General features: G+C 36.7%; 1 protein-coding gene across 4 annotated transcripts in view; it reads left to right on the top strand.

Annotated features, from left to right (window-relative positions):
* RFC1 (replication factor C subunit 1) overlaps positions 1 to 16,286 on the top strand; it is an 80,675-nt gene that overhangs the window by 13,332 nt on the left and 51,057 nt on the right. For all 4 annotated transcript variants that reach the window (XR_014264393.1, XM_082464167.1, XM_082464165.1 and 1 more), the window contains 2 exons: positions 1,381 to 1,456; positions 4,358 to 4,480. Coding sequence is in view for 3 of the 4 variants with exons in the window: in XM_082464167.1 (XP_082320293.1) it covers positions 1,381 to 1,456; positions 4,358 to 4,480 (199 nt within the window). In the remaining variant the exon portion in view is untranslated. The remainder of the gene's footprint in view (positions 1 to 1,380; positions 1,457 to 4,357; positions 4,481 to 16,286) is intronic.

The following is a 16,286-nucleotide window of genomic DNA, read 5'->3' on the forward strand; positions in this document are numbered from 1 at the left end:
TTTGTTCAATTTTTTTTAACCTTAGCTGGGCACTTCGAGTTTTTGTGTGCATATATAGTTCAGGAGACAGCCACAGATTTGGGCTAAGTTTATTGACAGAATTTGGAACACCCCTTCTGTGGCTCTCTCCCTCCTGGGATACCCCTTTCTCTCACTTTTTTTTTTTTTTTTCTCTCACTTTTGAGTTATTGTCATTGTTTCTAACCCTGTCCTCTAGTCTGGTGGTGTATTTGAATTACAGCGGTTTATTCATCTCATTTTCTTCCAAGCTAGTTGATTGTGCTTAAGTTTTTGAAGTTTTATTATAATGGATAGAAACATATTTCTACCTTGCAATTGATTATAGTCGGTTTTTTTGCTGTCTGCTTTCTTGATTTTTGGGGGGGGAAATTTGAATGTGTTAGAAATGTGATGTATAACTACAAAATATTAGTAATACCTTATGAATATGTTAGAAATGTGTATATAACTAAAAAATATAAATATTAATACCCTTTGCCTTGGTTTTATTTAGTTTTCCACCAGGCAATGAGTAGTGATAGGCCCACAACTCCTTAGCTTTTATTTCTGTCTCAATTTTTCATTTTCAGGAAGCACTTGCCTTGTAATATCTGATATCCTTTTACTCTTTGTTATACATAGGTTAGTGTTGAAAGTGGAAATGAATAATAATGTAGCCTTTTCTACAATCCTGCCTTTGCCATCTGATGCAATTATCATCCGGCTTATTCTCTCCCCTGCTCCTTCCCGCCCCCCCCAAGTTTTATTGAGAAATAATTGACATACACCACTGTATAAGTTTGAGGTGTACAGCATGATGGTTTGACTTACATATATTATGAAATGATTACCACAGTGATTACCACATGTGGGTGCAGATACCTTTTCAAGTTAGTGTTTTTGTTTCCTTTGGTTATGTTCTCAGAAGTGGAATTGCTGGGTCATATGGTAGTTAGTTCTATTTTAAAGTTTTTGAGGAACCTCCATACTGTTTTCTGTAGTGGCTGCACTGATTACAGTCCCACCAACGATGCACAAGGGTTTCCTTTTCTCCGCACCCACACCAGCATTTGTTATCTCTTATCTTTTTGATGATGGGTCTGGCCTGTTCTTTAGCATAATTCGGGCATTACTGACATTTGGGGCAGGATAATTCTTTGTTGTGGAGGACTGTCCTGTGCATTGAAGGATGTTTAGTAGTATCCCTCGTCTACCCACTATATGCCAGTAACACCCTCACCCCAGTTACGACAAGCAGAAATGTTTCCTGGGAGGGCAGCGTTCCTCCAGTTGTGAACTATTGCGCCCAAATCTAATGAGGAAAAAACAGCTAAGTTATATGGGCTTCTCTGTGTTCTAATTATACTGTGATGTTTATAGGTAAATAGTTCTTGTAAAGAAGATGACTTCAAGCAGAAGCAACCAAACAAGAAAAAGAGGATCATCTATGATTCAGGTAATATTTCTTTTGAGGAGCTTTCAAGTTTACAGACTATTTTATATCTGTTAGAACAGGGTTTTCCAGACTGATGTTCTGAGACACACAGCTCTCTGTGATGTTAACAGGTGCTGTGAGAAGAGGGCTCTATGTTCAAGTAAAGTTGAAAACAACTTTATTATACTACAGAATTTATCAGAGCCGAAATATGTTAATATATTAAAGTTTTGTTCGGGAGGGGAGATAGTATATACAGCGTGTCTGAAACTTACTTTGAATATGGTATATTTATTTTTTAAAATATTCATATTAACTTCTCTTTCAGCTGAGGTTCTTAGAAACTGAATTTGAAAAATAGTGCCATAAAATGTTGCTTTAGAAACAAAGATCTAAAATATAATTTTTGTGCTTTTGATCTGGTCCTTTTTTGTTGCAGTTAGAAAGGAACAAACACAATTAAAAAACTTTGAATATACAGTTGACCCTTGAATAATGCAAGGGTTGGGTCTTCAACCCCCCTTGTAGCTGAAAATCTGCATATAACTTTTGACTCCCCACAAAACTTAAGTACTAATAGCCTACTGCTGATCAGAAGCCTTGTCAATAACATAAAAAGTCACTTAATACATATTTTGTATGTTATATATATTTTTTACTATATTCTTACAATAAAGTAAGCTAGAGAAAAGAAAGTGTTATTAAGAGAATCTTAAGGCAGAGAAAATACCTTTACAGTACTGTACTGTATTTATTGATACTGTAAGTTTATGTCATCTGTTTACAAGATGAATCATCGCTCAGTACCTACATCAATATCGTCTAATATGATACAAAAGACTGTAGATGTTATATGTATTACTAACACTAGACATCAAAAATGAAAAGGTAATGTGAAAAGGAAGTTAGTATTTATTTACAGATATAACGATTCATGCATTGATAATGAAGAAGCAGCAGTATGATTGCTTTATGGTAGCCTAGTGTTATTGATACAATTGCTTCATGATAGCCTAGCCTATGCACTAATGAATGAATCTGTTATAAAATTTTGGCATACAGTATTAGTCATATTCATAATACAGTATTGGAAACATTGTTACATTAAAAAAAAACTCACCTGTGATGATAGATAGGCTGATATGCAGTTTCTCCAGTTACAGAGAGGCATACTGTATAGTAATGTAATTCTTTGAAAGCAAAGTTATAAAACAGAAAACTAACACATTAATTTTATATTAAAGATCACCTTATACCTATGTAGGGATAGACTAGTATCTACATATATTTTATGCATTCATAACATACTTTTTTCTTAACTTTTTCGATATTTCTAGGCTACGTGGTTTGTCTCTTTTTTCAAATTGTTGCAAATCTCCAAAAGTTTTTCCAACGTATTTATTGAAAAAAATCTGTGTCTAAGTAGACATGTGCAATTCAAACCCATGTTCAAGGATCAACTGTACTTTTAAGATAGGGAACATACATTTTTATGCATGCCTTTTATGATATGTTAAAATAATGGTAGAACTCAGGAAGTTTTAGGTTTTGCTTTTTTTGGAGAAGATCTATTTGGTATGAATTCTTAAAATTAGAAATGTAACCTAAGGAAGCATTTATAGATTGTCAGGATTTTGACAGTGACAGCAAAGATTCTGACTCATTTTCTAAAAGTACTTGAGTGTTTATCATGAGTCTTTTACTGCTGTATAGAATTGTAAAGAATTTGAAATAAGTACATATCACCATTCCCCAGGAGTTTCCATCTTTTGGGAAAGTGGAAATTTAATTGTTTGATACATTTTAGAACAGTATGAGACAGGATTTAAAAATGCATGGTGAGAGGAAGAGGAAGGACACTAAAGTTTCTGAAACTCCTCTATTGTGTACCAGATGTATACGAGGTATTTATACTTTGTCTTGATTTATATTTAAGTGCTCTGGGTGATTAGATTGTGGTAGACAGAATAATGGCCCCCAAAGATGTCCACACCCTAGTTAATAGAACCTGTGTATATGTTAGGTACATGGCAAAAGGGAATTAAAATTGTAGGTGACATTAAGGTTGATAATCAGATGACCTTAAAGTAGGGAGATTATCTAGATGGGCCCAATGTGGTCACAAAGAAGAGGAAGGCAGAAGAAGAGATTTAGAGAGAGATTGACTATGGAAGAAGGTTAGAGAATTAGAGAGATGGCAGCATGAGAAGGACTTTGCCTAATGTTGCAGGCTTTGAAGATGGAGGAAGTGGGGGCCATGAGCTAAGGAATGCTAGCAGTCACTAGAAACTAGAATGGTGAGGAAATGGATTCTTCCCTATAGTATCCAGAAAGGATCACAGCCTTCCTGATGCTTGATTTTAGCCCAGTGAGACCCAAATTGGATTTCCAACCTCCAGAACTGTGAGATAATACATTTGTGTTGGTTTGTTGTTTTTTTTGGCTGCTTCATGCGTCATGTGAGATCTTAGTTCCCTGACCAGGGATAGAACCCGTGACCCCTGCAGTGGAAGCACGGAGTCCTAACCACTGGACCGCCGGGGAATTCCCCATTTGTGTTGTTTTAAGCCACTAAGTTTGTGGTGATTTGTCACAGCAGCAACAGAAAAGTAATACAAAGGCTTAACACTGGATAGAAGGCAACCTATGAGAATTTATAAAAGAGATTTGCCTTGAAAAGGGTCTTGAGGAATTGGTTAATAATAACCACTTTAAGGGGATTCCGTGGTGGTCCAGTGGTTAGGACTTGGTGCTTTTACTGCTGTGGGCCCGGGTTTGATCCCTGGTCGGAGAACTAAGATCCCTAAAGATGCATGGCACAGCCAAAAAACAAACAAACAAAAAAACCACAAAAAAACCCACTTTAAAAACACACTATATTATACTATTTCTTTTCAAAGTTTTAATTTTCCTGTCATTTAGATTCAGAATCAGAGGAGACAGTGCAGGTAAAAAACTCCAAAAAGCGACCAGAAAAATTGCCACTGTCTTCTAAACCTGCTAAAATTCGACACCAGGATCCTGTTACATACATTTCAGAAACAGGTAAGGGTACCGAATATGTTTATTGTTTTAGAAAAAAGCTCAGTGTGTGTTATGTTCTTGAGCTTCTCGTTGGTATCTAAATGTACCTCCTTCACTTTGAACTGAATTTCTGTTGCCTTTTTTGGTTTGTTGAATTATATTTACCAGGGGAAGGCTGTAATTATCTTTGGCATTTTCTGTGAGTTAAGGGCCAATTACAGGGGAATTGGTTCTTAGAATTTTTTTAAAGTGCTGTATATTGAAGCATATATGTTGAAGCTCTGTCTTGAATCATATATTCAAATATTGGGTTGTTTTAAAACTTTTTAATGTAAGTTTTTTTATCTTGGGTGTTAAAGTCATAACAATCTTAAGTATATAATGACTATTCATATTTGTGCTTTATAATCTAGCACAGATGTGACCTAAATTCCTTATATTCTCTGGTGACACAAAAGATTTTAGCATTGGCTTTTAAAAAAAATGATTGTCATTGTATTTATATTTATTTGAGCTGTTTTGACTGGTCAAAAAATAAGACATTTATAAATGTACACTAATCTTAAGATTTCATAGTATAAATAATTGTTTCATAGATAGTATTCTTTTATGGTGAGGAGCCCTGAATTATATTGTCATCTTAGGAAAAAAACTTAGATGGGTGCATTATAAAGTCATTTAGATTTTAGCATTGTTAACTTCTAGAGGAGACCATCTTCAAATTCACAGAACCTGTTTTATCAGTTCCTATATAGAAATGCTTAAAGGGGCCATGAGAGCGTCTGATACCTCATTGGTTTGTTCATCTTAAGGAAAACCTCTGACACCATTATTTTTAACACTCTGCTACTTGTATTGCTAGTGAAGTGAATACACCTGGTTTGAAGAGACAGGGTAAAAACCACAATTATTTTGACACAGCATGTTACAACTTACATTCAACAGACATTTATTGATTGTCTTTTCCATCCTAGATACTAGGTGCTGGGGGTACAAAGATGATTAAAGACTCCTAGGTACTATAGGAATTGCCTGAGGCTGCAATATGCAATAGTCAGGGAGAGGGCTTGATGGAGAGGGTAAGATTTGATCTAACCCTTGACGGATGAGCCCATGATGGAGGGAAAGAACATGTCTGGGTAATAAGATGGGATTATTTAAAGCACAGCATCCAGCACAAGGCTTGATGTATTCCCAGGACACTGAAGAGATTGCTTGCCCACATGATGAGGAATAATGAGAGGTAATGAAGCCCATTTAGGGAAGATCTTGGAAGCTAGGCAGGGGAATTCCACATAGCAGGGAAAAGGGAACCATTAAAGTTTTTGAACAGTTATAGAATGATGAAAATAGTATTTTAGAGTGATTGCTAGTATTTAAGGTGGGAAGGAGAATAGAAAAGTCATAATTGGGGAGGCTGAGGCATTTATGGTAATCTACGAGTGAAGTAATGAGAGTCTTAAAAGTTAGCAATAGTTAGGGACTGATCTGTAAACATTTTGGGAGATGAGTTATAGGTTAGGTTTTTGGATTACCTATGGGTTTCATTCAGCCATGCTATCTATGGTTTACTATTAGGATAATTGGAGAGCTGATGTTATTAGCATGATTACATATAAAATTTTTTTATTTTTTAACATCAGCTTTACTGAGATATAATTCACCTTTAATGGTTTTTTAATATAATTTTTTAAAATTTATTTATTTTTGACTGTGTTGGTTCTTTGTTGCTACATGCGGGCTTTCTCTAGTTGCTTCGAGCGGGGGCTACTCTTTGTTGTGGTGCGCTGGCTTCTCATTGCAGTGGCTTCTCTTGTTGCGAAGCACGGGCTCTAGGCGTGCGGGCGTCAATAGTTGTGGCGCGTGGGCTCAATAGTTGTGGCACGTGGGCTCAATAGTTGTGGCTCGCGGGCTCTAGAGTGCAGGCTCAGTAGTTGTGGCGCACAGGCTTAGTTGCTCTGCGGCATGTGGGAATCTTCCCAGACCAGGGCTCAAACCTGTGTCCCCTGCAGATTCTTAACCACTGAACCTCCAGGGAAGCCCCACCTTTAATGTTTTAATGTTATTGGAATTTGCTTACACGTATGGGCTGTTACTTGAGAGTATGAAGGTACTCATGGTAGATAAATTGGTCAGTAAGTAGGGAATGAAACAGGAAAGAAGTCCTTGCATTGTAGAAGGAAGCTGAGACTGGAAGGTCAGAAGCCCTGCCTGGAGGGTACATCCTTGGTTCCCATCTAACAGCTGTGTGACTGGGCTAAAGGGCAGTGAGTCTGTCTCCCTTTCTGTAAAGCAGAAACACTAATTGAATAGGCTAGTTGGGAAAACTTAATGGGATGATGCATATGAAAGGGCCAGACCCAGTGCCTGAAACAGATAACAGGCTGTCAAAAGGAAAAAATTAAAATGAAAGAAGCCCACAGATGAAACTTTGTAGGCTCTCTGAAACATTTACGTATTTGATAAAGTTGTTCAAATGACCAAAGAGAAAATCTAAGTGACAAGAACATATTTTCTGTAAAATTTTTTGTAAGCTGAGATAAATTTCTTCATTATGGCCTGTGGCAGATTGACTCTTGAACCTTTCTGTTCTGTTGCTAAATATCTGCTCAGGCACGTTGTGCAAATGCGCTCTTCCATTAAAAGGCTCCCTCTTACATCTGGCCACCTTTGTCAAGTTTTGAATATGTGGGAGGGATACTAAAACCAGTATGGTGATAGGTTTATTATGTAACCGAAGGTGGTGTGATCAAGCTTTCCAGTGACACCCTGAAAACGTCAAAGTTAGTGTGCAGACAGCAATGGCCTTCAACTGTGGATCAAGGCTATCGTTATCTTGTGACTTTAGGTACACAGAAGGGTCAAACAATTTAAGCTCTGATCACAGGTTTTCTTAAACACGGGACTGTTTATTTCAGACCAGGTATTTTCGAATGTTATTTTCTGAAGAGATAACTATCATCTTATCTGAAATTTTTATGACCATTAGACAGTAGTTATATCACCCTGCCAAGGGTATATACATGTGAAAGTGAATGTTATCTTGTCTTAGCAAAAAATCTTGGGGTACAGTATATCTATCTCATATGATGTTCAGTATTACATAGTATTCTGCTTTTTCCTGGATTTGAGATACAGGAAAGAAGTTAGCTGTTTTTTTGCCTGTTTTATCTTCTCATACTTTTTTATGCCTTGGAATGATAGGTGAATGGGAGAAAAGCCCTTTTCCTTCCCATCATAAAAGAGAATGAGACTGTTAAAAAGAAGCCTGCAATAAAATTAGCATAATAAAATCAGAAATATAATGAGTTTCAAAAAAAGAAAAGTGCAGCTTCTTGAAATTAATAAACTAACTAGAAATTTCTTGACCATAAAATAATTCTTTTATTATTATTATTTTTAAGCCAAAACTACATACAAATTTCAATGCTGGTTATGAATAAGTATTCATATTGTAGAAATAAATAGTTATCAGTATACTGGGACTTGCCTGGCGGTCCAGTGGTTAAGACTTCATGCTTCCAATTCTGGGGGCATGGGTTCGATCCCTGGTCAGGGAACTAAGATCCCACATGCCACGTGGCCAAAAAAAAAAAAAACCACAACAACAATTTGTCAGTATAAGGTTAAATAAAATATTTGTGGTAATAAAATTGTACTTTTTTTTTTTTTTGGAGTTTGGAGCTTCTTGTGGAAAAGGATTATATGATATGATTCAGTTTTAAAAACCTGTTAATTCCAAAAGAAACAATTTTCTTTACTATTCCATATTTTATCTTTTATAAACCAACTTTTTTTTTTCCTTACAGCATAGCATGTGTAGTGTTTAAGAGCATGAGCTCTTGAGTAAAACCTCCTGCCTGGGTTAAACCTTCATTTACCTTCCCTGTGTCTTAGTTTCCTTGTTTGTAAAATGGGGGTATTACTAGTGCCTACATCAGAGGCCTTTGTGCTTGATCAAATGAGATAATGCTTGAAAAGCAATTAAAATAGGGTCTGGCACATTACTGAAAGCTCAGTAAGTATTAACTGTTATTATTATATTTTGACCTGATCGTATACCTACATCTGCCTTTAAGATTATGCTAAAGACATTTGCTTTTGCTTAGATACTTAGGGCTTTTTTTGATTATATAACTGTGCTTTAGAAATTTAGAAATTGTATTTGACCCACTTATGTTATAGATGTTCTTTGTCCAGTATGGGAACTACTACATGTGGCTTTTGAGCACTTGAAATATTATTAGCCCAAATTGAGAATGTTTTATGTGTGAAGTATAGATTTCAAAGACTTACTACAAAAAAAGGATAAATTATCTTATTAATAATTTTTTAGCATTGATTACATGTTGAAATAATAATCTGAATATGTTGGGATAAATGAAATATTAAAATTAATTTCATCTGTTTCTTTTTCCTTTTTTAAAATGTGGCTTGCATTTTATTCCTGTTGCACAGTGCTTTATAAACAATGAGAAACATATTTAGGAAATAACCTTACTTTATTTATTTATTTTTAAATATTTATTTATTTATTTACTTTGGGTGTACCAGGTCTTAGTTGCGCCATGCGGGCTCTTAGTTGTGGCCTGCGGACTTCTTAGTTGTGGCATGCATGTGGGATCTAGTTCCCCGACCAGGGATTGAACCTGGGCCCCCTGTGTTGGGAGTGCAGAGTCTTACCCACTGGACCACCAAGGAAGTCTTGGAAATAACCTTACTTTAGAAAATAACCTACTAAGCAACTATACTCCAATAAAAATTAATTAAAAAAAAGGTTAAAAAAGAAAAGAAAATACCCTACTTAACCTACTTCAGGTGCTTTTGTTTGTACTATTACACAGTTCTTTAGGCTGTATTATTATACAGATCTTTAGGCTTATCATTTAGCTCCATGACACACTTTTCATTATCACTTTGTTTGATTAAATTTGTCTTCTATTACGTATTGATTTTTTTAAAGATTTTTTTGATGCGGACTATTTTTAAAGTCTTTATTGGATTTGTTACAATATTGCTTCTGTTTTATGTTTTGGTTTTTTGACCGTGAGGCATGTGAGATCTTAGCTCCCCGACCAGGGATCGAACCTGCACCCCCTGCATTGGAAGGCGAAGTCTTAACCACTGGACTGCCAGGGAAGTCCCTTACTGATTTTTAAAGTACTTTGACTACATTAGTTTCCCATATTACAGGAAAAGGAAAAAAATTGCTTATACATATCTTCATAGCTAACCATTGACTGTAGTAAAATGTTCTTGTAGGTTGGTAAAAATCCAAATACTTGTTGTACTGGGTAAATATGTTTACTTTTAGTTGTTTAATGAAGTGAGAGACCTTGAGTTTTGTTTGACACAGATGACCTTTTATTATGCAGTTTCATCAGGGGCTGCTTGTGTTTGGTTGAAATGGTGGGGGTTTTCCCTATCTTGAGAATTGTTTATGACGGGTAATTTTAAAAAAATTTTTATTGGAGTACAGTTGATTTACAATGTTGTGTTAGTTTCACGTGTACAGCAAAGTGAATATATGTGCATATATATATATATCTCTACTCATTTTTAGATTCTTTTCCCATATAGGTCATAACAGAGTATTGAGTCAAGTTCCCTGTGCTATACAGTAGGTCCTTATTAGTTACATAGTAGTGTGTATATGTCAATCCCAATCTCCCAATTTATCCCCTCCCCACTTCCCCCCTGGGTAACCATAAGTTTGTTTTCTACATCTGTGACTGTTTTTCTGTTTTGTAAATAAGTTCATCTGTACCATTTTTTTGGATTCCACATATAAGCGATATCATGTGATATTTGTCTTTGTCTGACTTACTTCACTAAGTATGACAATCTCTGGGTCCATCCGTGTTGCGGCAAATGGCATTATTTCATTCTTTTTTATGACTGCGTAGTATTCCATCGTAAATCTGTACCACATCTTTTTATCCACTCCTCTGTCAGTGGACATTTAGGTTGCTTCCATGTCTTGGCTATTGTAAATAATGCTGCAATGAACATTGGGGTGCATGTATCTTTTCAAATTGTGGTTTTCTCCAGATATATGCCCAGGAGTGGGATTGCCAGATGATATGGTAGTTTTATATGTAATTTTTTAAGGAACCTCCATACTGTTCTCCATAATGGTTGTACCAGTTTACATTCCCACCAACAGTGTAGGAGAGTTTCCTTTTCTCCACACCCTCTCCATCTCTCTACCCCCCTCTTCAGCATTTGTTATTTGTAGACTTTTTTTTTTTTTTTTTTTTTTTTTTTTTTTTTTTTTAGTTGTTTTGTTTGTTTTTTTATACTGCAGGTTCTTATTAGGCATCAATTTTATACATATCAGTGTATACATGTCAATCCCAATCACCCAATTCAGCACACCACCATCCCCACCTCACCGCAGTTTTCCCCCCTTGGTGTCCATATGTCCATTCTCTACATCTGTGTCTCAACTTCTGCCCTGCAAACTGGCTCATCTGTACCATTTTTCTAGGTTCCACATACATGCATTAATATATGATATTTGTTTTTCTCTTTCTGACTTACTTCACTCTGTATGATAGTCTCTAGATCCATCCACGTCTCAACAAATGACTCAATTTCGTTCCTTTTTATGGCTGAGTAATATTCCATTGTATATATGTACCACATCTTCTTTATCCATTCGTCTGTTGATGGGCATTTAGGTTGCTTCCATGACCTGGCTATTGTAAATAGTGCTGCAATGAACATTCGGGTGCATGTGTCTTTTTGACTTACGGTTTTCTCTGGGTATATGCCCAGTAGTGGGATTGCTGGGTCATATGGTAATTCTATTTTTAGTTTTTTAAGGAACCTCCATATTGTTCTCCAGAGTGGCTGTATCAATTTACATTCCCACCAACAGTGCAAGAGGGTTCCCTTTTCTCCACACCCTCTCCAGCATTTGTTGCTTGTAGATTTTCTGATGATCCCCATTCTAACAGGAGTGAGGTGATACCTCATTGTAGTTTTGATTTGCATTTCTCTAATAATTAGTGATGTTGAGCAGCTTTTCATGTGCTTCGTGGCCGTCTGTATGTCTTCTTTGGAGAAATGTCTATTTAGGTCTTCTGCCCATTTTTGGATTGGGGTGTTTGTTTCTTTGATATTGAGCTGAATGAGCTGTTTATATATTTTGGAGATTAATCCTTTGTCCGTTGATTCATTTGCAAATATTTTCTCCCATTCTGAGGGTTGTCTTTTCGTCTTGTTTATGGTTTCCTTTGCTGTGCAAAAGCTTTGAAGTTTCATTAGGTCCCACTTGTTTATTTTTGTTTTTATTTCCATTACTCTAGGAGGTGGATCAAAAAAGATCTTGCTGTGATTTATGTCAAAGAGTGTTCTTCCTATGTTTTCCTCTAAGAGTTTTATAGTGTCCAGTCTTATATTTAGGTCTCTAATCCATTTTGAGTTTATTTTTGTGTATGGTGTTAGGGAGTATTCTAATTTCATTCTTTTACATGTAGCTGTCCAGTTTTCCCAGCACCACTTATTGAAGAGACTGTCTTTTCTCCATTGTATATCTTTGCCTCCTTTGTCATAGATTAGTTGACCATAGGTGCGTGGGTTAATCTCTGGGCTTTCTATCTTGTTCCATTGATCTATGTTTCTGTTTTTGTGCCAGTACCATATTGTCTTGATTACTGTAGCTTTGTAGTATAGTCTGAAGTCAGGGAGTCTGATTCCTCCAGCTCCATTTTTTTGCCTCAAGACTGCTTTGGCTATTCGGGGTCTTTTGTGTCTCCATACAAATTTTAAGATGATTTGTTCTAGCTCCGTAAAAAATGCCATTGGTAATTTGATAGGGATTGCATTGAATCTGTAGATTGCTTTGGGTAGTATACTCATTTTCACAATGTTGATTCTTCCAATCCAAGAACATGGTATATCTCTCCATCTCTTGGTATCATCTTTAATTTCTTTCATCAGTGTCTTATAGTTTTCTGCATACAGGTCTTTTGTCTCCCTAGGTAGGTTTATTCCTAGGTATTTTATTCTTTTTGTTGCAATGGTAAATGGGAGTGTTTCCATAATTTCTCTTTCAGATTTTTCATCATTAGTGTATAGGAATGCAAGAGATTTCTGTGCATTAATTTTGTATCCTGCAACTTTACCATATTCATTAATTAGCTCTAGCAGTTTTCTGGTGGCAGTTTTAGGATTCTCTATGTATAGTATCATGTCATCCACAAACAGTGACAGTTTTACTTCCTCTTTTCCAATTTGTATTCCTTTTATTTCTTTTTCTTCTCTGATTGCCGTGGCTAGGACTTCCAGAACTATGTTGAATAATAGTGGTGAGAGTGGACATCCTTGTCTCGTTCCTGATCTTAGAGGAAATGCTTTCAGTTTTTCACCATTGAGAATGATGTTTGCTGTGGGTTTGTCATATATGGCCTTTATTATGTTGAGGTAGGTTCCGTCTATGCCCACTTTCTGGAGAGTTTTTATCATAAATGGGTGTTGAATTTTGTCAAAAGCTTTTTCTGCATCTATTGAGATGATCATATGGTTTTTATTCTTCAGTTTGTTAATATGGTGTATCACATTGATTGATTTGCGTATATTGAAGAATCCTTGCATCCCTGGGATAAATCCCACTTGATCGTGGTGTATGATCCTTTTAATGTGTTGTTGGATTCTGTTTGCTAGTATTTTGTTGAGGATTTTTGCATCTATATTCATCAGTGATATTGGTCTGTAATTTTCTTTTTTTGTAGTGTCTTTGTCTGGTTTTGGTATCAGGGTGATGGTGGCCTCATAGAATGAGTTTGGGAGTGTTCCTTCCTCTGCAATTTTTTGGAAGAGTTTGAGAAGGATGGGTGTTAGCTCTTCTCTAAATGTTTGATAGAATTCACCTGTGAAGCCATCTGGTCCTGGACTTTTGTTTATTGGAAGATTTTTAATCACAGTTTCAATTTCATTACTTGTGATTGGTCTGTTCATATTTTCTGTTTCTTCCTGATTCAGTCTTGGAAGGTTATACCTTTCTAAGAATTTGTCCATTTCTTCCAGGTTGTCCATTTTATTGGCATAAAGTTGCTTATAGTAGTCTCTTAGGATGTTTTGTATTTCTGCGGTGTCTGTTGTAACTTCTCCTTTTTCATTTCTGATTTTATTGATTTGAGTCCTCTCCCTCTTTTTCTTGATGAGTCTGGCTAATGGCTTATCAATTTTGTTTATCTTCTCAAAGAACCAACTTTTAGTTTTATTGATCTTTGCTATTGTTTTCTTTGTTTCTATCTCATTTATTTCTGCTCTGATCTTTATGATTTCTTTCCTTCTGCTAACTTTGGGTTTTGTTTGTTCTTCTTTCTCTAGTTTCTTTAGGTGTAAGGTTAGATTGTTTACTTGAGATTTTTCTTGTTTCTTTAGGTAGGCTTGTATAGCTATAAACTTCCCTCTTAGAACCGCTTTTGCTGCATCCCATAGGTTTTGGGTCGTCGTGTTTTCATTGTCATTTGTCTCTAGGTATTTTTTTATTTCCTCTTTGATTTCTTCAGTGATCTTTTGGTTATTTAGTAACGTATTGTTTAGCCTCCATGTGTTTGTCTTTTTTACGTTTTTTTCCCTGTAATTCATTTCTAATCTCATAGCGTTGTGGTCAGAAAAGATGCTTGGTATGATTTCAATTTTCTTAAATTTACTGAGGCTTGATTTGTGACCCAAGATGTGATCTATCCTGGAGAATGTTCCGTGCGCACTTGAGAAGAATGTGTAATCTGCTGTTTTTGGATGGAATGTCCTATATATATCAATTAAATCTATCTGGTCTATTGTGTCATTTAAAGCTTCTGTTTCCTTATTTATTTTCATTTTGGATGATCTGTCCATTGGTGTAAGTGAAGTGTTAAAGTCCCCCACTATTATTGTGTTACTGTCGATTTCCTCTTTTATAGCTGTTAGCAGTTGCCTTATGTATTGAGGTGCTCCTATGTTGGGTGCATATATATTTATAATTGTTATATCTTCTTCTTGGATTGATCCCTGGATCATTATGTAGTGTCCTTCCTTGTCTCTTGTAACATTCTTTATTTTAAAGTCTATTTTATCTGATATGAGTATAGCTACTCCAGCTTTCTTTTGATTTCCATTTGCATGGAATATCTTTTTCCATCCCCTAACTTTCAGTCTGTATGTGTCCCTAGGTCTAAAGTGGGTCTCTTGTAGACAGCATATATATGGGTCCTGTTTTTGTATCCATTCAGCCAGTCTATGTCTTTTGGTTGGGGCGTTTAATCCATTCACGTTTAAGGTAATTATCGATATGTATGTTCCTATGACCATTTTCTTAATTGTTTTGGGTTTGTTTTTGTAGGTCCTTTTCTTCTCTTGTGTTTCCCACTTAGAGAAGTTCCTTTAGCATTTGTTGTAGAGCTGGTTTGGTGGTGCTGAATTCTCTTAGCTTTTGCTTGTCTGTAAAGCTTTTGATTTCTCCATCAAATCTAAATGAGATCCTTGCCGGGTAGAGTAATCTTGGTTGTAGGTTCTTCCCTTTCATCACTTTAAGTATATCATGCCACTCCCTTCTGGCTTGCAGAGTTTCTGCTGAGAAATCAGCTGTTAACCTTATGGGAGTTCCCTTGTATGTTATTTGTCGTTTTTCCCTTGCTGCTTTCAATAATTTTTCTTTGTCTTTAATTTTTGCCACTTTGATTACTATGTGTCTCGGCGTGTTTCTCCTTGGGTTTATTCTGTATGGGACTCTCTGCGCTTCCTGGACTTGGGTGGCTATCTCCTTTCCCATGTTAGGGAAGTTTTCGACTATAATCTCTTCAAATATTTTCTCTGGTCCTTTCTCTCTCTCTTCTCCTTCTGGGACCCCTATAATGCGAATGTTGTTGCGTTTAATGTTGTCCCAGAGGTCTCTTAGGCTGTCTTCATTTCTTTTCATTCTTTTTTCTTTAGTCTGTTCCGCAGCAGTGAATTCCACCATTCTGTCTTCCAGGTCACTTATCCGTTCTTCTGCCTCAGTTATTCTGCTATTGATTCCTTCTAGTGTAGTTTTCATTTCAGTTATTGTATTGGTCATCTCTGTTTGTTTGTTCTTTAATTCTTCTAGGTCTTTGTTAATCATTTCTTGCATCTTCTCAATCTTTGCCTCCATTCTTATTCCGAGGTCCTGGATCATCTTCACTATCATTATTCTGAATTCTTTCTCTGGAAGGTTGCCTATCTCCACTTCATTTAGTTGTTTTTCTGGGGTTTTTTCTTGTTCCTTCATCTGGTATATAGCCCTCTGCCTTTTCATCTTCTCTATCTTTCTGTAACTGTGGTTTTTGGTCCGCAGGCTGCAGGATTGTAGTTTTTCTTGCTTCTGCTCTCTGCCCTCTGGTGGTTGAGGCTATCTAAGAGGCTTGATGGTAGGCTCTGGTGGTGGGTAGAGCTGACTGTTGCTGTGGCGGTCAGAGCTCAGTAAAACCTTAATCCACTTGACTGTTGATGGGTGGGGCTGGGTTCCCTCCCTGTTGCTGTGGCGGTCAGAGCTCAGTAAAACCTTAATCCACTTGACTGTTGACGGGTGGGGCTGGGTTCCCTCCCTGTTGGTTGTTTTGCCTGAGGCAACCCAACACTGGAGCCTACCCGTGCTCTTTGGTGGGGTTAATGGCAGACTCTGGGAGGGCTCACGGCAAGGAGAACTTCCCAGAACCTCGGCTGCCAGTGTCCTTATCCCCCCGGTGAAACAGAGCCACCACTCGCCTCTGCAGGAGACCCCCCAACACCAGCAGGTAGGTCTGGTTCAGTCTCCCCCAGGGTCACTGCTCCTTCCCCTGGGTCCCGATGCACACATTACTTTGTGTGTGCCCTC

The sequence above is a fragment of the Balaenoptera physalus genome, assembly GCF_965194825.1.
Source record: "Balaenoptera physalus genome assembly, chromosome: 5".
Taxonomy (NCBI): domain Eukaryota; kingdom Metazoa; phylum Chordata; class Mammalia; order Artiodactyla; family Balaenopteridae; genus Balaenoptera; species Balaenoptera physalus.